The sequence below is a fragment of the Mobula hypostoma genome, chromosome 7, assembly GCF_963921235.1.
Source record: "Mobula hypostoma chromosome 7, sMobHyp1.1, whole genome shotgun sequence".
NCBI lineage: Eukaryota > Metazoa > Chordata > Chondrichthyes > Myliobatiformes > Myliobatidae > Mobula > Mobula hypostoma.
In genome coordinates this window covers 83,019,495-83,041,233 of record NC_086103.1, presented here as the reverse complement: position 1 = coordinate 83,041,233, position 21,739 = coordinate 83,019,495, and the positions used below count along the sequence as shown (strand labels likewise).

General features: G+C 41.7%; 1 protein-coding gene and 1 long non-coding RNA gene across 3 annotated transcripts in view; one reads left to right on the top strand and one right to left on the bottom strand.

Annotated features, from left to right (window-relative positions):
• LOC134349413 (dedicator of cytokinesis protein 2-like) overlaps window positions 1-21,739 on the top strand; it is a 732,270-nt gene that overhangs the window by 685,023 nt on the left and 25,508 nt on the right. Inside the window, exons 41-45 of the mRNA XM_063053680.1 lie at window positions 1,411-1,552; window positions 9,101-9,182; window positions 15,025-15,109; window positions 16,980-17,066; window positions 18,825-19,001. Coding sequence (XP_062909750.1) covers window positions 1,411-1,552; window positions 9,101-9,182; window positions 15,025-15,109; window positions 16,980-17,066; window positions 18,825-19,001 — 573 coding nt within the window. The remainder of the gene's footprint in view (window positions 1-1,410; window positions 1,553-9,100; window positions 9,183-15,024; window positions 15,110-16,979; window positions 17,067-18,824; window positions 19,002-21,739) is intronic.
• The window catches only part of LOC134349415 (uncharacterized), a 194,429-nt gene that overhangs the window by 156,611 nt on the left and 16,079 nt on the right, over window positions 1-21,739 (bottom strand). The gene's annotated exons all lie outside the window — the stretch shown is intronic.

Sequence of the window (21,739 nt, the reverse complement as noted above, 5' to 3'; positions counted from 1 at the left end):
TTCTGCAGAGCTGAGCAGAATGCACTGCTCACACTCAATGACGCTTCTCTAAGATACAACACAAAGGAAGCATCACCATTACCAAGGTGGTCATGTCAAAGATGCATCAACCCTGGTCAAGATTCAGAGATTAAAGGCACCTCATGTACAGAACCCCCTTCTTTGTCTCTCTGGTTGTCTAGACTCTCCCGGTTGTCATTCACAATCACCTTTTCTGCTCCTGTGATCTCCTTTGAGGTGAGACTGCACTCTGGTAAACAATCCAAAAATTCCTCTCCATACAGTATTTCCTTATGGCCTAGAAAAAGACCATTCAGTCATTTGAATCCATTCTCCAAGTAATTTTCCCCAAATCCTAGCTCCCCACATTCTGCTCAGTTCTACTCCTCACTTACACTAGGGGCAATTTCAGATTGCCCAATTCTACTAGTGTATTGTACAAACTGATGGTATGTACTGTAGTTCTCATCTTAATATTGTTAATTATTTATAGAATGACAAGATCACTTAACCTCCAATACTAATGGAGATTAGTGTGATTTACACTGAAGTTATTGTTTCTGTATGATGGATATATAATGTTTATGTCACAAAGAAGAGAAAATCTGCAGATGCTGAAAATCCGAGCAACACACACAAAATGCTGGAGGAGCTCAGCAGGCCAGGCAGCATCTAGGAAAAGAATATAGTCAATGTTTTGGTCAGAAACATCGGCTGTACACTTTTCCTAGATGCTGCCTGACCTGTTGAGTTCCTCCAGCATTTTCTGTGTGTTGCTATAATGTTTAGGTGTTTATTTTGGCCCAAAAAGCAAGAACAATGAAAGGCAATATATAGGGCAGTGGTTAATTTGCAATTAAAGTCACTGTGCAGTGTTATTATCCCACTATAAATGGCACATTAAATCAGAGAGAGCAAATAAAGTGTAGAGTCCACAGATCTAGCACAATTCTGAAGAGATGCTTGAAGTACTAAAATTTTTTCCAACAAAAAAAAGGGAATTAATAGATTGCTCCTCAAGCTTAGAAAATTTCTTTCGCCATTCGCTGATCCATTCTAAAGATTTGATTATGAAGGGTTTAAGTCATCATTTCATTTACTGGTGCTGTGTTCTGATTGGCTGTATAACATTCACACTTCAGCAATGATATTTCATCAGCTGTGAAAGGCTTAGGAATATCTAGAGTTCTGAAATAATCTGCACAAATGCTAAGTATTTATTATACTGTGAACGGATCATTTTTCTGCTTTCCAATCTGGTCATCATGTTCTTTGAATAACTTTGCTGCCTGAAAGTACCAATACAAGGTAGCTCACATGTCCATGCTCACAGGGTCAAGCGAGACTGGCTCATTTCATGCAACAAGAAAGCAGGCTAAGAACAGGGTCTCCTTTTGTTTCATCCCACAGAACAAGGTGTTCATCTACCGTGGGAAGGAGTACGAGCGGAGAGAAGACTTTCAAGGTCAGTTGATGACAGAATTTCCAAATGCAGAGAGGATGAACACAACATCGCCTCCAGGAAATGACATCAAAAACTCCCCTGGACAGTGTATCCTTTAGGATTGCCTTCTATATGGGTAGCATCAGCAGCTGGATAACAATCTGCTCTTCACTCTGTAGCTGAATATCTTGAAGAGCTGTTCATGGGTCTGCTATTGTCAATTTTGTTTAATGATGATTGAGGTTCTGTATCAGTTTATCCCAATATCCCACTGCCATTCTCATTATAAAAGCAAATTAATAATTGATCCATATATCCCAGGTCTAGATGTTAAAGAACAGTGGAGTATTTAATACGGCTGCCTCACAGATTCACGGACTTGGCTTTCATCCTGACCTTGGGCGGTGCACCTGTGTTGTTTTCTCATTCTTTATGACCAGATGTCTGTTCTCAAAAATGCACTGGTAAGTAAATGGGTTATTGTAACTTACCTCTAAACAGTGAATGTCAATGACAAGAATAATCAAAGGAGAGTTGGGCTGTTTAGGATAGAATAAGTTGCCAATGTACAGTGGAAAAAAGAAGGGTCTGTAATTTCATACTTTTATCATAAGAGTTATCATTGCTCTGCAGTGCTAAATGCGTGATGGCTACTCTTCCAAAATCCAGCTCCATTGAGGTTAGTATATTGTGCATTGAATACCATTGACTAAGGATGAAGTTACAGCCCTACAAAACAAATAAATTCTACAGAATTGTGGCCTGTATGATATTCAGAACCATGCTGATAAATGTTGTGAGCAAGGACTCCCAGGGAACAAGCCTCCTACAGACTGAGTGGTTAGTGAAGGCAATTTGGCTCACAGTCAATTGCTAGATTCATGATTGATGAAAATCAGGAAAAAAAAGCTGCAGATGCTGGAAATCCTCAAATAAAAACAGAAATTTTCCCATAGTGGGGAGATGGCGGCACGACACAGCTCACAGCGGCCACTCCGATGGTGATGTCTGTTATTTGTCAAGTAGGGTGCCGTGCACGATCCTGATTTGAAGGAGACGGATGTGAGAGCACGGAGGAACATCTGGTGAAACTTCTGCAACGCCTGCTTCGCTGCTGCTGTTACCGTGTGGTCCAAAATCTCCGGAGGGGAAGGCCCCAAGTCCTCAGCTTTGCTTGTTGCTCGGCGGCCGGGGAGGGGTCGAAGCGCTCGGCAGAGGATGGTGCTTGGAGAGGCTGTGTCAGAGGGGCTGGTCGGAGGCTCGAAGTTTCGGATGGACTCAGAGTCCGCTACGGTCAGGTGCTTCTAGTGGTGCTGCATTGGCAAGTTGGTGGCATTTGGAGGTTCATGGTGGGGAGAGTTCCTCCCTTCTGCTGCCTGCATGGGATGATGAGTCTATCGGGACTTTGAGACTTTTTTTTACTGTGCCCATGGTCTGCTCTTTATCAAATTACGGTATTGCTTTGCACTGTTGTAACTATATGTTATAATTACATGGTTTTGTCAGTTTTAGTCTTGGTTTGTCCTGTGTTTTCTTGTGATATCATTCTGGAGGAACATTGTATCATTTTTTAATGCATGCATTTCTAAATGACAGTAAATGAAGACTGTGTGTCCTCATAATCTAAATTGCAAGCAATGCTCGGCAGGTTAAACTGCATCTGTGCAAAGAAAAACAATTAAAGCTGCAAGTGTGGGACCCTTCATTTGCCTGTTAACCCAGTCTATTTCCAGGGACACTGCCTGAGCTGCTGAGACTTTGCAGCATTTGTTGTTTTGGGTACCATGGTATCATAGCAGTTAGAGTGCTATTACATGTCTGTTCAGAAGTCAAGAGTACAATTCCAGCATCCTCTGTAAGAAAGTCTGTCTGTTCTACATGTGACTGTATTGTTTCCCATAGCAGCTCTGGTTTCCTCCCACAGTCCAAAGACATACCAGTTAGTAGGTTAATTGGTCATTGTAAATTGTCCTGTAATTTGGTTAATATACAATAGGTGGGTTGCTGGGTGATGCAGCGAGTTGAGCCAGAATGCCTGATCTAAATAAGTAAACTAACCTTTGTGTGATCCCACACCAGTTACCCGGATGAGAATGTGTGGAAAATGATTTTTTTTTTAGGATTAGTATAAGAGAGAGCTTTGTCAACAGAAAAGAGGAGGAGGAGATGGCGGCGCGACGCAGTCTGCAGCGGCCACTCCGGTGATGAATATCTATTATCTATCAAGTTTTGTGCCGTGCACAATCCTGATTTGATGGAGACAGATGTGAGAGCACGGAGGAACATCTGGTGAAACTTCTGAAATGCCTGTTTTGCTGCCGCTGCTACTATGTGATCCAGAATCTACAGAGGGGAAGGCCCTGAGTCCTCGGCTTTGCTTGTTGCCCGGCGGATGGGGCAAGGTCGAAGCGCTCCGCAAAGATGGTGCTCGGTGTTCGATGATGGAGGGCTGGTCGGAGGCTCGAAGTTTTCGGACGGACACAGAGTCGGCTGTTTCCAGGGTGCTTCATCGGCAAGTTTGCCACGCTGGAGGTTCATGGCAGGGAGAGTATCTCCCTTCTACCGTCTGCATGAGATGTTGGGCTATCGGGACTTTGAGACTTTTTTTTTACCGTGCCCATGGTCTGCTCTTTATCAAATTACGGTATTGCTTTGCACTGTTGTAACTGTATGTTATAATTATGTGGTTTTGTCAGTTTTAGTCTTGTTTTGTCCTGTGTTTCTGTGATATCATACTGGAGGAACATTGTATCATTTCTTAATGCATGCATTTCTAAATGACAATAAATGAGGACTGAGTGTCCTCTTAATCTAATCTAATCTAAACGTGGTGGGCCAAAGGGCCAATTTCCATGGTATATATCTCTGAGTGTGCACTAGTCTGCACCCAAGCTAAATTCATCCTGTATTCTAATAACTAAAATCATTATCCTTCAGATACACTGTGTACAGATGAGCAAATTTCTGCAATACTGAGTGTGGGAAATGACACTCATGCATCTGGAGTTTTCAGATCAAACTCCTGCTTATTTACTGACTCAACTGATCACAACATGACCACTAATAACTGGGCCACTATTGACATTCTGTGGTAGCTGTAAATAGATAGCACCTTGTTATTGATATAGAGAAACTGTGGGTGAATCCATTGGAAGTTAGCATGAATATTAGACAGACGGTGATAGATCAAATATAGAATTTTCATCAGTGCCAAGAGCATGAAACACTTTACTGCGTAGAATGTTGAAACAGAGCCTTGACACATTTAGCTGGGAGCTTGATGCACGTGTACAGTATTGCATATGGAAAAAGGGGGAGATGAAAGGGGGAAGATAGGAAAACTAATTCGCCTGAGAGAAACTTAAAAGAAATAAAATCACCATCTCAATCAGTTTTGCCAAATGGTTGCTTTTGTAGCATTTCCTGTGCCAGGACCCTGCTACTTATATGGATGAGCCAATATCAATATCAATTTAAAATCTAAAGACTCTACAGATCATTGGCTCGAGGTGCTTTCTTCCCTGCATTTCTGTTTTCACTATTGACAACTTTGTCTCTTGCCTAGATATGAGGATTTGATCTAGTTGGGATTTGGTATTGACCCAGATGAAACAGTCTTGTAGCAAGACGAATGAGTAGCACACACGTGATGTAAAAGTAAAAGGTTGGAGATGCCGAAATTTAAATAAAAACTGAAAATGTTGGAAGCACTCAGCAGATAAGGCAGCATCTATGAAGGAAGAGGCGGGGTTAATGATTCAGGTCAATAATCTTTCATCTGATAGAGGAATGTCTCAGCTAAGATGCACAACTTAATCAGAGGATTAACATCTCATATTTCACCCGTGTAGTCCACCTGAACATTGCACTCTCCAACTTTGGAAAATAAAGATAGGCTTTATTTGTCAGATGTACATTGAAACATACAGTGAAATGCATTGTTTGCATCAAATCAAATCAGCAAAAATTGTGCTGGGCAACCCATAAGGGTCACCACACTTCCAGCCCCAACATAACATAGCCACAGTCCACGAACTCTGGAACTGTCATAGTGTTTTGCTAACCGTCATGTTACCATACTGCCCCAACTTCCAGTGCCTGCTTCCTTTCTGTTCCTTTTCTCTTTCTTCCAATCCTACCCAGTCCAGCCCTATCACACTGTTTCTTTCCTCCCCTCCACCCAGTCCATTTGACCATCACCACACACTCCTCCCACATAGTCCCCTTCCTCACTGTTCCAGCCCGCCCTTCCCACCTCCCTCAATTGATCCCATTCTCTCCCATCAGATTTAATAATCTTCTGCCCTCTGTCACTTCCACCTGTCATCTTCCAACTTCTGACATCATTCCCACTCTCCTCTTTTCCCCACCTGCCTATCACCTCCTCACTTGTGGGTTGACTTGCCATTTCTTCTACAAACACTGCCTAACCTAGTAGAATATAGTATTAATGGTAAGACTCTTGGCAGTGTGGAGGATCAAAGGGATCTTGGGGTTCGGGTCCATAGCTGCTGCGGAGGTTGACTCTATGGTTAAGAAGGCATATGGTGGGGCTGGCTGGTGGCACAACGACATCAGCGCCGGACCCGGGAGTGGAGGTTCCTGGGTTCGAAACTAGTCAGGTCCGCACCCAAGTATGCTTTCCATCCGTGCCAGGTTGAGTGTCAAGATCGCAACTGGACCTCGTAAAATAAAGGGAAAATACTGTGAAAGTGTCTGTGTGAGGAGTGGTACGTCACAGAGTCTCTCTCTCGCTCGCTCTGCGCCTTGTAAAAGCCAGGAAAAAGACATCATCATGGATGCATACACAGATACGCAGACGCACATGCACAGTCGCGCTCGCACGCATGCACAGACGCACACGCACAGACTCGCGCTCGCACACAGGCACAGACGCACACACACAGACTCGCGCACGCATGCACAGTCACGCTCGCATGCATACGCAGTCGCGCACACACAGACTCACGCACGCAGGCACACGCCAAAAAAAAAAGAAGGCATACGATTCATTGTTCTTCCTGAATCGTGGGATTGAGTTTAAGAGCCGAGAGGTAATGTTGGAGCTCTATCGGACCCTGGTCAGACCCCACTTGGAGTACTGTGCTCAGTTCTAGTCGCCTCACTACAGGAAGGATGTGAAAACAATAGAAAGGGTGCAGAGGAGATTTACAGGGATGTTGCCTGGATTGGGGAGCATGCCTTATGAGAATAAGTTGAGTGAACTCTGCCTTTTCTCCTTGGAGTGACGAAGGGAGAGGTGACCTGATAGAGGTGTATAAGATGATGAGAGGTATTGCTCATGTGGATGGTCAGAGGCTTTTTCCCAGGGCTGAAATGGCTAGCACAAGAGGGCACAGTTTTAAGGTGCTTGGAAGTAGGTACAGAGGGGATGTCAGGGGGAAGCTGTTTGTTTTTTCAAAATGCAGAGAGTGGTGAGTGCTTGGAATGGGCTGCCAGCAACAGTGATGGAGGCAGATATGATAGGATCTTTTAAGAGATTCCTGGATGGGTACATGGAGCTTAGAAAAATAAAGGGCTATGGGTAACCCGAGGTAATCTCTAAGGTAAGGACATGTTCGACACAGCTTTGTAGGCCGAAGGGCCTGTATTGTGCCATAGGTTTTCTATGTTTCTATGTTTCTAACCTACCCTTCACCTTTTTTTATTCTGGCTTTCTCCTTTCTATCTTTCAGTCCAGCCGAAGGGTCTCAACCCGAACATCAACTCTCCATTTCCTTCTATAAACCTGCAGAGTTACTCCAGCATTTCGGGTGTTGTTCCAGATTCCAGCATTTCCAGTATCTAGTGTCTTCATTGGACACAATTAAGAACTCTCATTTTCATGTCTTTTGGGGAAAGTAGCCGCCTTTCCACTGGGCCAACTCAATCACTTTACCACTGAAACCTGTGCCAGCACTCTGTATATTGTGAGAAAAAACAGCCGCTAGTCAAAACCCGAAAAAAAACTTTGTTGCAGCAGTCTAATAGTAAATGATCATTATAAGAGTAGAAGCAGGACAGAAACTTTGAGATCGATCAAGGATTAAGCTCCCCCTTTGTAATTCCTTTAACAATAACAATACGGGATTAATTTACAAAAATAATTTTATGGTTTCCATGGAGTGCCAATTAATCTCCAGTTGCTTGTTGCTAAGCAGGCACTGATTATGCTTAAAGGGGTTCTACTATTTTGGGAAATCTGCATTAGCAAGGACTATGGTGAACAACCGTTTGGCAGTCCAACTCACCAGTTGGTTTGGCTCCCAGACAGAGTTCGACACCGGCCTTTCAGCGTGGTGCTGACAAAATGGTTGCAAAAGGCAGGTGCTATAGATGCTGAAAATCTCCAGTTAAAAGAGAAAATAGAGAGTGTATTCATCAGCTCAGGCAGCATCTGTGGAGAGCGATATGGGGTTAATGTTTCTTGTTGGTGACCTTTCATCAGAATTGGGGAGGGTTAGAGATGGACCAGTTCTAAGATGCAAAGAAAAAGGGAAGTGAAGGGAGGAAAATAGAGGGGAAGGTCTATGATAGGGTAGAAGAAGGAGGGATCTTTTGACAACGTGAGACGAGAGTGTAAGGTTAATGGGACAAGTAACTAAAGGAACTGAGGCTAAATGGGTGAAGGTAAAATTGAGAATGGATTTTGGTGGATACTAAAAAAACACCAGTGACCTAACAATAATGACAACAGCAATAACAATTTATCAGGATCTTTTACAAAGAAGGAGGCCATTCAGCCCATCATATTTAAGCTGGTTTTCAGAGCCAATTCTCTGTAACTTATCTTTTACATTTCAATGCACTCTACACAGATTTTATAAAAGCTATGTAGCATTACTCCCCTTAAAAGTAATTGAATTATTAATTACTTCCTTTTGCCTTTTCACTTCCGAATCCTTCAACCAAATGATTCTTCAGCACAACCTGTAATAGTGAGTCTGTGTTTGATTAAATATAGCGGGCCGCATCTACCACACAAAGTGCCATTAAGTGTTGACAAAGCTCTCATATCCTGTTTAATGTGCTTTAATAAGGCTTAGTTCAATGTTAAGCTCGTTATGACTGAATTTATTGGTTGAGCTGCTATTCTGCATAGCTGCTTTGAGGTACAAAGATTTGAATTTCTGCATTTGTTTAGGTCGTACAGCAAGGAAACAGGCCCTCCAGCACAGACTTCCTGCTGAGTTTGAAATACCATCTACAGAGATCCAACACAACCATATTCCCATTAACACCCTCCAGATTCTACCATTTATCCACAGAGTAGCTAACTAACCTATTTACCAACATCTCTAGAATGTGGGACGAACCTGGAGCATTCGGAAGAAACCCACACGGTCACAGGGAGAACGCAGACAGCAGCAGAGGTCAGGATTGAACCCAAATCATTGGACCTGTGGGGCAACAGCTCGACTAGTTGCAGCACTATGGCATTCTCATCGTTGCTCTTATTGTTAGAATCCTCAAGTGTAGGAGTGGAAATTTGTCGGATCAGTTACTCGGTAACCACTATCAACCAACACCCCCACCTCCCCAGTACCATTTTCCTCCTTTTGCCTTCCCAATTCACCAGAGTAGGAGTCATGAGCATTTATAACTGTAACTGTTACACTGTGCTGCTTACTGTATCCTTAACCTGTGTTCACACAGTCATACAGTGCTTCACTGTCCAACCAGTCCTTGAGGAGCAGTCCCGTTTCAAGAACAAGCCAGTGCCTGACCAGGTTATCAAGTAAGTATGACTGTAGCTTACCGGGACTGTAAGAAGCAACATGTCTCATTCTTCAAGATCATTCCCAGATCATCACTTTTGTGCTGTCAGCTCTGTCTTGGCATTTAATAGATGAGGAATGATATGTATACTACAATTCCAACCGTGGAATGGCACTGCATTTGGGATTCAGGAATATCCCTCTTATCCTTTGCTGAAAAAGAGCATGGGTGTGTGATTTGGAGGGACAGGATGCCCAATATGTTAAATTGAGACAGGGGACCATGTTCATATCAAAGCAGATTAGAAGAAGCCTTTGTTCACACCTTTGGGACAAACTGCTGATAAACAGGATGCATTCTCCAACTTTCTAACATCAGGACTAAAGAGTCACAGCATTGATAGGGCAGCCATGGTTTGCTCTGTACCCTCTCACAGGATTCCTGTAGAGCTTAAAACACAAGGAATACTAATTAACTAAAGTTACTTGAGATTTACTTCCGGCTACTATGCTAGTGGGGTCCCAAGGGGAGTGCAGTTTTGTGGGTGAAACACTGAGATCCCACTTCACCATTTTGATGTGTCAGAGATCCAAGGAAGAATCCTGAAGAAGAGCACAGTTGTTCTTAATATCCTCAGCTTGAAAACAGAGGGACATCCCTTTAAAAACAGATGAGGAGGAATTCCTTCAGTCAGTAGCGGCACATTTGTGGAATTCATTGTCACAGAGGGCTGTGAAGGCCAGGTTATTCAGTATATTTAAGGCAGAGATTGATAGGTTCAAGATTGGCAAAGGGGTTAAGGGTTACAGGGAGAAGGTGAGAAAATGGAGTTGAAAGAAAATCAGCCATGACTGAATGGTAAAGCACGCTCAATGAGTCATATGGCCTAAATTCTGCTCCTGTATCTTGGAGTTTTTGGGGTTTATGACAGAGCTAGGAACATCTAGAACAGGGTTCCCAATTTATTTTATGCCATGGACCCCTACCATTAACTGAGGGGTCTATGGATTCCAGGTTGGGAACCCCTGGTCTAGAATATCCTCTAGAATCAGAGAGGATAATTAGTTAATTGTCTAAATATTTAATTTGATCTTTTTCTAATAGCTCCAATGCTAGAGAAGCAAACTGCTTTATCGAAGAACTATTATCAAACTAGACCCCAATCCAGAACTATTCAAGCAGATACAAAAGAAAATGCTTCCCAGTTGTTGTAGGAAAGGAGAAGCAATAGGAAGTGTGTGGGTACATAGAAGTCCTATATAATTGAGGTCTTAAATTACCAGTGGTAAGCTCAAGATCTGAGAGGACATTAAAGGGAGGAGGGGACTAGAGAAAATGCTATCTACCAAGGAGAGGAATGGGAGGACTGATTTTCAGAAGTAAGGTAAGGTGAAAGATGGATAGGTTGAGTAAGAGACCTGCTGAAGAAAGGTTTGTACTGCATAAATGATTGACCAGAAGACTGAAATCAGTGTCCATGTGTACTACCTATCCCACACTCCAGGTTTACCTCTAGGCTAGACATCTCCACTGACTTTCCTTTGGCTGTGGGTTATATGTATTATACCTGTACCCAAGTCACCCTTAACCCCTAGGCCCCAGCATCACATCCTTGGGCGAGTCTTGCGGTTCTTGCTGCAGGACCAGGAGGATTATGTTTGGTGGATCAGTAGATTTTGCATCTACCTCCAGCCATGGTTTCTGTGCCAGATCCGTGGTTCCTTTCTCAGGGGCTTTGAGAGAACAGGCTAGCTTGACATTTAGAACAGGAGGTTTGATCATGATATTCAAATACTCTGAACATAGGGGATGCTTCCAACTTTTAAAGCTGTGCTGCCCTCTTGTGCTCACTCTGTGAAATGTATTTATAAACTCTTCCCACTGACAGGTTTGGTATGGATGGTATCTCTGATGGTTGTCCATAGTGAGCAATATCAGAATAGCTGTCCATCATTTGGCAGAGAGATCGTTATGGAGAATGACTGTGAGGAAAGAGGATGTCAGACACAGAATAAAATGGACTGTGGATCATTGTGCAAGGCCACCAAACAAATTCCAACCCTTTTGACTTTGACAGAGAATGGCACAAAAACTGCACCTCCATTTCCCAAAATGTTTCTGACTGATGCAAAGGACTTAGCCTGAATGCAGAAATTACATTTGCCCTGCTACCTGAGTCCAGGTCTAATCCGTATGCTTTTAAGCCAATAGTCTTAGGGAACCTATGAGCTTCAAACCACTGAGAAACATTATGGTAGTGTTGCTGTGATAGGGATATGTAATACCAGTCTGTATATAAAACTACTGTATTATCCTTGGCCCTGTGTAAAGGTGCTGCGTTATCTCTGCACATACGTAAGGAGCTTTGTTGTCTTAGTCCCCATGTCAAGGAACGTTCTGCATATAAAGTTCATTCCATAAGACTTTTTGCCCCAACAGTTAACTCTGTTTTAGATGGTCATTCTAGGGAAAGAAGATAATGCTCTGGCTGCATTGCTTATTTTATCAACATTACTTTCCCTTGGCAGAGTGTAGTAATCTACACATTAAAATTACTATGTTCTAGCCTGCAGCCAACCCATCCCTATTGAAACAGTAACGAAATATGTGCAATGGAAATTATTTCCCATTGCAGAAAACTTGATGTGTTGAAAGTTGACAAATATTTAACAGTGCATGTTAAGTGAGTGAAACCACATGTATTATCTCTAGGGAGTGGATAAAGGGAAACTATTCCACGGGGTTGAAGATTATTTGGATACAGGCATAACAAGAAAAAAAGAGGCAAAACTGTGGATTGTATATGGCATGGTGATGTACAGGGAGTGTGGGGGGAAGTGGATATTTGAAAACATTCCAATCTCCTGGGCACTCATTTATCCAGTGTACACCTCTCCAAAGGAGTTCCATCCTCTTCCACTAGGCCTTGCTTCTGAAAATATACTCCTCTAGTCAACCCTTGCTTCTCTGTTCTTTCTCGGTAACTAGGATCTTCTCCAGTTCCACCTCCCGTCCAAACATCTCAGATCTTGTATTTGTACAACTAGAGCTTGAAAGTATTACCTCAGTAAATATGGCTAATGGAAGTTAGTGATACAACATGTGTCATGGTGTGCGCCCACAGACAGCTGAACCCAAGTGGAACAACAAGGAATGCCCATGTTGAGACAGCAACAAGGGTATACTCATCAGAACTCCAACTGAACTTTAATGGCTTGATCGAGTGACACAGTGAGACAAATTATTATCGAAACACAGACACAAAAGGACCCTGCGATGAGCCATAATCGAGAGTCTGCTTTAAATAAATTAAACAATCACCTGTAATTAACTTGTCAAGATTAAACAGAAAGCTTAGTAACTCCAGTAAATGCAGGTGTCCGAGAAGATAGAAATCCATTGCTCCGTGACTTGCCACGAAGACCCACAGGCCAGCCTCCATCCCTAAGGCCAGCACTTGGCGGCCCAGAGAAACTTGAAACGGGCCTAGGAAATTTGAAACAGTGCTGGAAAACTTAGGGCTATTGCAAATATAACTTAGAAACATTGTCAAATTCGGAAACAGAGTCAAACTCAGAAATATAACTCGGGAACATGGAATAGTTTTTGGAAATCTGGAGGGTCACGGGAGACACAGAAACCTTAATGACATTGAACATAAACGAGAGAAAATCTGCAGATGCTGGAACATAGACGAGGGAAGCTCGAAACATCGACTTGGGACGAGCACTGAGAATAGAAAGCACACTTGTGTCCAGCCGACCGATGTTCAAGCCAGTGTTGTACGTCCGCTTGGTCCATTTATGGAGCAGACTCCTGCCATGGTGTGTGCTGACAGAAGACTGAATCCAGGTGCGGAGCAACGACAAACTCCCACTTTGAGACAAACAAGTTTATTCATCAGAATCCCAACTGAATTTTTGTGGCTTGACCAAGTAACTCAGAGAGATGAATCATTCTCGAACCACAGACACAACAACACCTCACAATGAGTGCTGATTGAGAGTCTGTTTCAAATAATCACCTGTATTTAACTTGACAAGATTAAACAGAAAACACCAGAGCTTAGTGGCTCTAGTTTAGACAACAATTAGTAAACACACATGCTTGAGAAACCTAGAAACCCAACGCTCTATGGCTCGCCGCAGAGGCCCACAGGGCGCATGACAATCTGCCTGCCTGCAACAGCATCTTGGGGATGTAGACACACCAGACATATCCAACAGTTGACCTGGTCCACTGCCCTGAGCACAGATCTGTCATTAAAGATAAATATGCTGTATACTTTCTTGTTGCTTTATTTCTGCATTTATGGCATTAATGTGTTGATTTGGATATAGCTGAACTGTGTTAACAAGCATTAACATTACATGAATTAGAGACAGTAACTACAGTTGCAGTATAGGTTCAATAGGTACATTTAATGTCAGAGAAATGGATACAATATACATCCAGAATATTGTTGACAGGATTAGAACAGTGTATCCAAATAATGATTAAATTGCTAGAAAAAAATAAAAGTTTGAGTCTATTAATTTTTTTTCAGTTTCTTCATATTTGGCTTTTGTAACTCTGGTCAGAAACCAGAAGCAGGTCATGTTAATAAAATTCAAAGTCACTCCCCACTCTTCACTACAACTGTCCTTCCAACCTATGGCTAGAAAATAAAACAACCAGTGGCTTCCCTTTACTGTCCCCACATTTCTTCAATTAATGAATTTTAGCAATATTCCAACCTCAGTGTTATAAATAAAATCCTACGATGTTGATCCATCCCAGTCAGTCTAATTGCCCTGTTGCATGAGTACTCAATGCTCTCTGGTCAGTTAATATATAACTCCTCAATAGCCTATACACTTCCCACCTGATCTAAAAAGACCTATGTTGTTTTTATTGGGGTCATACCTAATTCATAGACTTAATGGCTAAAAGCATTTATTACACAGAAGGCATGCTTAATATGACAACTCCTCTTTCCAAGACTGCAAGAAATTGCAGAAACTTGTGAACAGAAAATCAGCCTTCCCTCCATTGACTCTGTCTGCACTCCCTGCTGTCTTAAGAATTCCACCAACATAATCAGGGATTGCTCCCACCCTGGTCATTCTTTCTTCTTCCCCAACCTTCCTATCAGGCAGGAGATAGCAAAGCTTCAGAACGTGCACCACCAGACCCAAAGACAGCTTCTATCTCACTGTTATAACAGTTTTGAGCAAATTAATTATGAACTCTTGGTCTTTCGATTTACCTTGTCATGACCGTGCAAATTATTTGTCTCCCTGCACTGCTACTTTTTCTGTATCTGTAACACTAAACCCTGTAGTCCCTTTTTACTTTCCTTTTGAACAACCTTGATGAACTTGCATATGGAATCATCTGCATGGATGGTATGTAAGCAAATGCTTTTCACTGTATCTTGGTACCTGTGTCGATAATAAACTGATTACCAATTACTTTACTTGTGCACACTCTAAAGATATACTGCTTTAGATAGCCCATTCACATAGACCTTCAATTGAAGAAATCCTCAGAGAAGTAGAATTCTAGACAGACCAATTGATTGAATAGACAACCGGAGTTTTGTCTTGTTCTTAGCATTTTACCTTTTCACCCACAGGCCTGAGTATAAGAAAAGTCACAGTAAAGAGGGAAAATGACTTTGAATTTCATCAGCATGATTTGATTCAGTTTTCTAATCTAACAGTTTTTTATCTTGTGTGTTAGTAATAGATAGGAACTCATTCATTTGTAACAACGGAATGCTTGCTTAAGAGGTGAGGGTATAGTGTGATTAATTATATGGTGTTCCTGCAGCTTTGGGCTTCATTCTGTATGTTACTTCATACCTTTGGTTTCCACAGCTTCTACAAGGCAAATTATGTGCAGAAATTTCAGTATTCCAGGCCGGTCCGGAAAGGAGTAGTAGACCCAGACAACGAATTTGCTGTAAGATGCATATATTTATTATGTTAACTAAGATTAATAAAATCTACATTTTCTTTAGATAGATGAGGCCTTTCTTTGTCAGGGAAAGTACTGAGCACTAAGCACTGCTAAGATAGGACAAAGAGATTCTCTTTCCAATTCATGTTGGGATTGCCACATGTACATTTAATTTTTTTCTTTGAGAGTGTTTTATTTTAGTTTATTTGTTTATTTAGTGACACAGTGAGAAGTAGCCCCTCTGGCCCTTTGAGCCATGCTGCCCAGCAACTCCACAATCCAGATTGACCTTAACTTAATCAATAGAAAATTTACAATGACTAATTAAACTACCCAGTACATCTTTGGACTGTGGGAGGAAACTGGAGCACCTGGGAAAAGCTCACGCATTCCACAGGGAAGACATACAGACTCTTCACAGAGTGGCACAGCAATTGAATTCTGAACGACGGAAAGCCTGGAGCGGTAATAGCATCCAGTGGCCATACCTTGGAGCCCTCTCAAACTGTTCATGTAATTAATATTTGCTATGTTTGTAACACCCTTCAAAGTTCAAAGCACATTTATTAACAAATTATGTACACTATATACAACCTTGAGATTTGTCTCCTTACAGACAGCCACAAAACAAAGAAACCCTATAGAATCCATTAAAAAAAATGTCAAATACCCAATGTGCAAAAAAAGGAACAAATCGTGCAAACAATAAAATGTAAACTATTAACACTCAGAACTAAAGTTCATGCAAGTGAGTTCACAGCAATGAAGCCAGTCATCACTGTAGCCAGTCCTGGAGTCCATTAGTTGCAGACCACAGCCTCAGTTCAGTGTAGAGACAAGTAAACCTTGCCGAGCAGCAAGGTGAACACCGACCCTAACCTCACCTTTGGCCCCAACACTCTGACCTTTTCAATCTGGCAAGCGCGCTTAAATCAGCCAAACATTGGCTCAGTAATCAGTCTTGGACCCAGGCCCTGACACATTGATTCGGCCTGTACACAACCTATCCAGTCTGGCCCCACATTTAAATCAGTCAAACATTGGCTCATTACTCACTTTTGGACCCAGGCCCTGACACATTGATTCGGCCCAGTCTGGCCCCGCATTTAAATCGGTCAAACATCAGCTAGTTCCTGGCTGGCTCTCGGGCCTGGGCCCCTCTGCCTTGACTCAGCCTTATTTTTGTCTCAAATCTACTGCTTTGAATCAGCTCCAAGTCCATTCCAGCAGTGGCCAAACATCGGCTCATTTATCACACTTGGGCCTGGGCCCCACTGCCTGATTAGGCCCGTTCACACCATGCTGCAACTACCCTGCACCTTTAAGACTTCATTTTACACCACAAAAATGATAGGTTGTATGGACAATTCAAAAGCTCAACTCCAAAAGGGACGTTACAGGCTATTGAGTGCAGTGATTGTTGTCCAGTAAAAGTTTGATTAATAGAGTAGTTAGTCGATTTACTTGCTGCCATTAAGGCATCGCTATGTTTCACCAGTGCCATCTTAAACCAGAACACTTTGTGCTGCTGCAGCAGAAAATTACTCTTCATTGTGTTTATAGCTCAGTGATGCACACCCATGGCAATAAACTTGAGATATGATAACAACTCTCTCCACCCAAAACTTTTATACATTAGTTTGGGAGTAAAACTATGATTGGTTAATACTACCTCTGTCCTAATGAACCCATGTCTTTGCATTATTAGCCCCTCTACCTGCAACTACTTGTTCTACAGTGATAGAAACCTTCTAGATGTTTTGCTGTTAGACTATCACTTGTACAAAAACTCCATGTGTCATTGTGTCAAGACAACAGGTATAGTCATAATTCGGAACAAGTGATTAATTTAACATTGATTTATCTCTTACAGTCTATGTGGATTGAAAGGACCACCTTTCTCACAGTTTATAAACTACCTGGCATTCTCCGTTGGTTTGAAGTCAATTCTATTTCTCCTGTGAGTACAAAATTGCTCAGATCAATCATCTCATGAATGTCTTCTGTAGGGTTCACACTTGACAGGTAACACCATACTTACTTGATAATTAAGCTCAGAACATTGCATTTACATGGTAACTGTATGTACAAACATTTGTATAACACTACACTCAACTGGTATTTTAATCTACAGCACCAAACTGACCTGGTAGCCATGACTACAACACCACACTCACCTGGTAACTGTGCTTATACCCAACAACCAACAATCCCCAAGTTAGGTCAGCTTCAAAAATCAAACAAATCCAGGTATACTCTATACTTTGAGGAACATACTCCACAACATTGAATATAATCAGTGTGAGAATACAAGTGGCATGGTTAATTCTTAAATTACAGATACATATCTCCTTATTCCTGAAGCTTATTCCATTAAAATGTAAAGCTTGGACAGTATTGCAAATCTGTTGGTTTCTGGTACATGACAGAAAAATGTTCTCTTTCAAGCTGACAGCAGATGTTCTGCAAGGTAAATAACCTTCAGTTTTTATTATAAACTCTTGCTGTCTGCCTGAGATTACCTTGTTTCCCACTAAAGGTCTAAAATGAAGTGCAGTACATTTAGATTAGATTAGATTAGGTTCAACTTTATTGTCATTGTGCTGAGTACAGATACAAAGCCAATGAAATGCATTTAGCATCTGACCAGAAATGCAAAGAATAATGTTATTTACAAAATAACTGCGAATAAAAAAAGTGCTACAGCCCACAAATATAGAAGTACTGAGACAGTACAATACAGATGCAATACTACTTAGCGCTGTGATGAGAGGTTCAGCAGTGTCACAGCCTCAGGGAAGAAGCTCCATTTAATGAAAAAGTTAAAAAAAAGTTGCAGATGCTTGGAATCGGAAATAAAAACAGGAACTTAGAAATATTCAGCAGGTCAGACTGCTTCTCGGTAGAGACAAACAAGGCTATCATTTCAGATGGCATACTTATCACATTGCCTTTGAGAGGCGTACAGACCACAATCAGCATCAGAATCAGGATTAATATCATCAGCATATGTCACAAAATCTCTTGTCTTTGTGGCAGCAGTACAATGCAATACATAATAACAGAAAAAAGCTGTGAAATACAGTAAATATATATATATATAAAATAATTAAATTAAATAAGTAGTGCAAAAATAGAATAAAAAAGTAGTGAGGTAGTGTTCATAGGTTCAATGTCCAATGAGAGATCAGATAGCAGTGGGGAAGAAGCCGTTCCTGAATCATTGAGTATTTGCTTTCAGGCTTCTGTATCTCCTTCCTCATGGTAGCAATGAGAACAAGGCATGACTTGGTTGATGTGGGTCCTTAATTTGGGATGCCACCTTTTTGAGGCATCGCTCCTTGAAGATGTCCTGGATTCTATGGAGGCTAGTGCCCATGATGGATCTGACTCTTTGCAGCTTATTTTGATCCTGTGCAGTAGCATCACTATACCAGATGGTGATGCAACCAGTTAGAAAGCTCTCCACAGTCCAGCTGTAGAATTTTTCAAGTGTTTTTGGTGACATACAAAATCTTGTAAAATTCCTAATGAAATATAGTCACTGTCATGTCTTCTTTGTAGCTGCATCAATATGTTGGGTGCAGATTAGATCCTCAGAGGATGAAATAGCAGAAATGGCTGGCAGGAATGCACCTTGTTTAGTCTTGTATCTGTGCTGCCTTCCCTGTGAGCTACCGATGATATTCTGAATGGCAACTTCTTTCCTGCATTACAGAGCACCATCAGCCCACTGGAAAATGCAATTGAAACAATGGAGAAAACAAATGAAAAGATCCTAACCTTGATCACCCAGTACCAGGGGGATGAGAACCTCCCCATCAACCCACTCTCCATGCTGCTCAACGGTATCGTTGACCCGGCAGTCATGGGTGGGTTTGCCAAGTATGAGAAGGTAAAGTATTTATTGGTTTATTCAATCATCCCTTGAATGACAACAGAATAAATCATTCCAGCAAGACAATAATTCTCAGACAGCTAACTCCAAAGAAAGAGTCTAACTACAGAGAAGAATGAAACAGAAAAGACTAAAATTCAATCTGTGAACTATCATCTCAAATAGTTCTGCTCCAATACTGGCTCAGTGAGTACATATCTGTTACTGTATTACACACCTTTTAAGATTTTGTGCTTGTTTTTTAGTAGTATCTGTTAGAACAGAGAATCCCATATATGGTTGATTTGAGTTGTTCACCGATTCTGGCAGTGTACTTGCCAACGTTTCATCACCATTCGAGGAAACATTAACAGTGCATTGACAATGTCTGCTTGCATAGTGACGAAATGTTTACAGCAAGTTGCCAAGATTGGGGAAGAACACAACCTGACCATCAACCACCCGAACTACACTTCTTCCAAATTATTTCCAATCCCATATATGTCTGTTATATACCATTTACTGTAGCAGTCTGAATTGATCGGTTATTGTGAATGCCCATGGAATACTCAGCTTTATAAGAAGTCAAGGAAAGTTTACTAAAGATCTGGTAAGACTTTGGCTGGAGATTTATGTTTATTTCTGGCCAGCACTTGAGTAGGATATCCAGAGTACAGAAGAGAGTTACAGCTTTGGCAACAATGATGAAGGACTTTGGTTATTAGGGGAGAGGGATAAGAAGGGAAGTGATGGAGGGATTGCAAAACAAGGATGGGAGTTTGATCTTCTGAACCAAGTGAATTTGAATATGCAGATACTGACACAGACATGACATGTGCACGCGCAGACACAGTATATACATTTACACACATTATACAGGCTTCTCCCACCTTCTGAAGGTAGAGCATTCCTGTGAAACGGTTCGTAAGCTGGAATGTCGTAAAGTGAAGAAGCAATTACCATTTATTTATATGGGAAAATTTTGTGAGCATTCGCAGACCCAAAAAATAACCTACAAAATCATGCCAAATAACACATAAAACCTAAAATAACAGTAACATATAGTAAAAGCAGCAATGATATGATAAATACACAGCCTATATAAAGTAGAAATATTTTTCCACAATCATTGCCTGAACTGTTCTCTGTAGCAAAAATCTCAAGCAAGCGCCATCGGCAAAAAATCTCAAGCAAGCGCCATCGGCAAAAACACGGCGCAAGCGCTGTTGGCAGGAACACTCTCTCCAGTGATCTTTAAGCTATGAAGTTGCCAAATCATACTAAATAACACGTAAAAATACACAGCATATATAAAGTAGAAATAATGTATGTACAGTGTAGTATCACTTACGGGAATTGGGAAGACATCGAGCACACTGATGATGGTGTTTAAGCTGAGTCATCGCAGGTTGGGGTGGTGCAGTGGCCCCCACCCTCCCAGCCGCCGACCGATACATTGCTGCAAAGAATCCAGCGATACAGCGGTGGCCGGGAGGCACACAGCACATCTTTAAGAAAAAAGCAGAAATAAACATGCTAATTAATTACATGCCGGGCGGCACCTAATTAATTAGCTTGTTTATTTTGGCTTTTTTCTTAAAGATGTGCTGTGTGCCTCCCGGCTATCGGTGCATGCTCCGCAAATCGTTATCTGTCCGCGTCCTGGGGGTTGGGGTGGTGGGACACTGGGGTGTCGTCTGTTTCCATCAGGGCAGGCAGGTCATCTTCTTCTATGTCTGCCTGCCTCGATGTCGAAGGTCGAGGTTCATCGTCTGCTGTGGCTGATGTGGAAGTCTTGAAAAACAACAGTATGCTTGACTGCTGAGACTCGTGCATTTTTCTATCATACAGTTCTTTGTAAGGACTCAAGCCATCTTGCAAATATGCCCTGAACCAAAGTACCCTTTCAAAATTAAAGTCGTACTTTATCATTACTCATTCGGTTTCGATTGTTATTCTTTCCTCTTCCAATTGCATCAGCTCTTCATCAATCAGTTCTTGGTCATGGGATGCCAAAACCTCTTCAACATCAGCTTTGTCAACTTCCACAAGCCAAACTCACTTTGTCCTTATTTCGTTCACCATGATCAAAACGCTTAATTATGTCTAGTTTTACACTGAGTGTAACACACTTACGAGCTCTTTTAGGCTTTTCTGATACTTTAGAACTCATCTTGCTAATGGCTGCTCACAGGCACGTGTTTAAACAATGCCAGCAAGAATGCAGTTCCGAATCTGGGGGGAGAGCGGCAGTTCGGGGCACGCGCTGCCTTTTATCGTGCGCTGATTTTTTTCGCGCGCTGCCTTTTATCGAACACCTTCTGTTAGCGAAAACAGGGAACTAATGTAGGTCTTTCCTAACAGTGAAATGTCATAAAGCGAACGTTCGAAAAGCGGGGGACACCTGTATACATGCACATGCCCACTTGTATATACACACACACACACACACACACACACACACACACGTATAATACACACTCTGAGATATTTCTTTTGATGTGACCTATTAAATGTCACATAACATTAGATGGCTATGCTCACAGAAGCAGATGAGGTTAGTGCAACATTAGTTTCCTTCATGCTTCATTAGGGAGAGAATAACATCCAATTACAGGTGATAACAAAGATGTAATGTGAAAATGTAACAAAGTGCATCAAATGTCCTAATAATGCTCAGGTGCAGGTAGCATAAGAACACTAAAGGAACATGATGGAGATTGATCATAAAGTCATTCTGTGAAAGTAATCTGTGT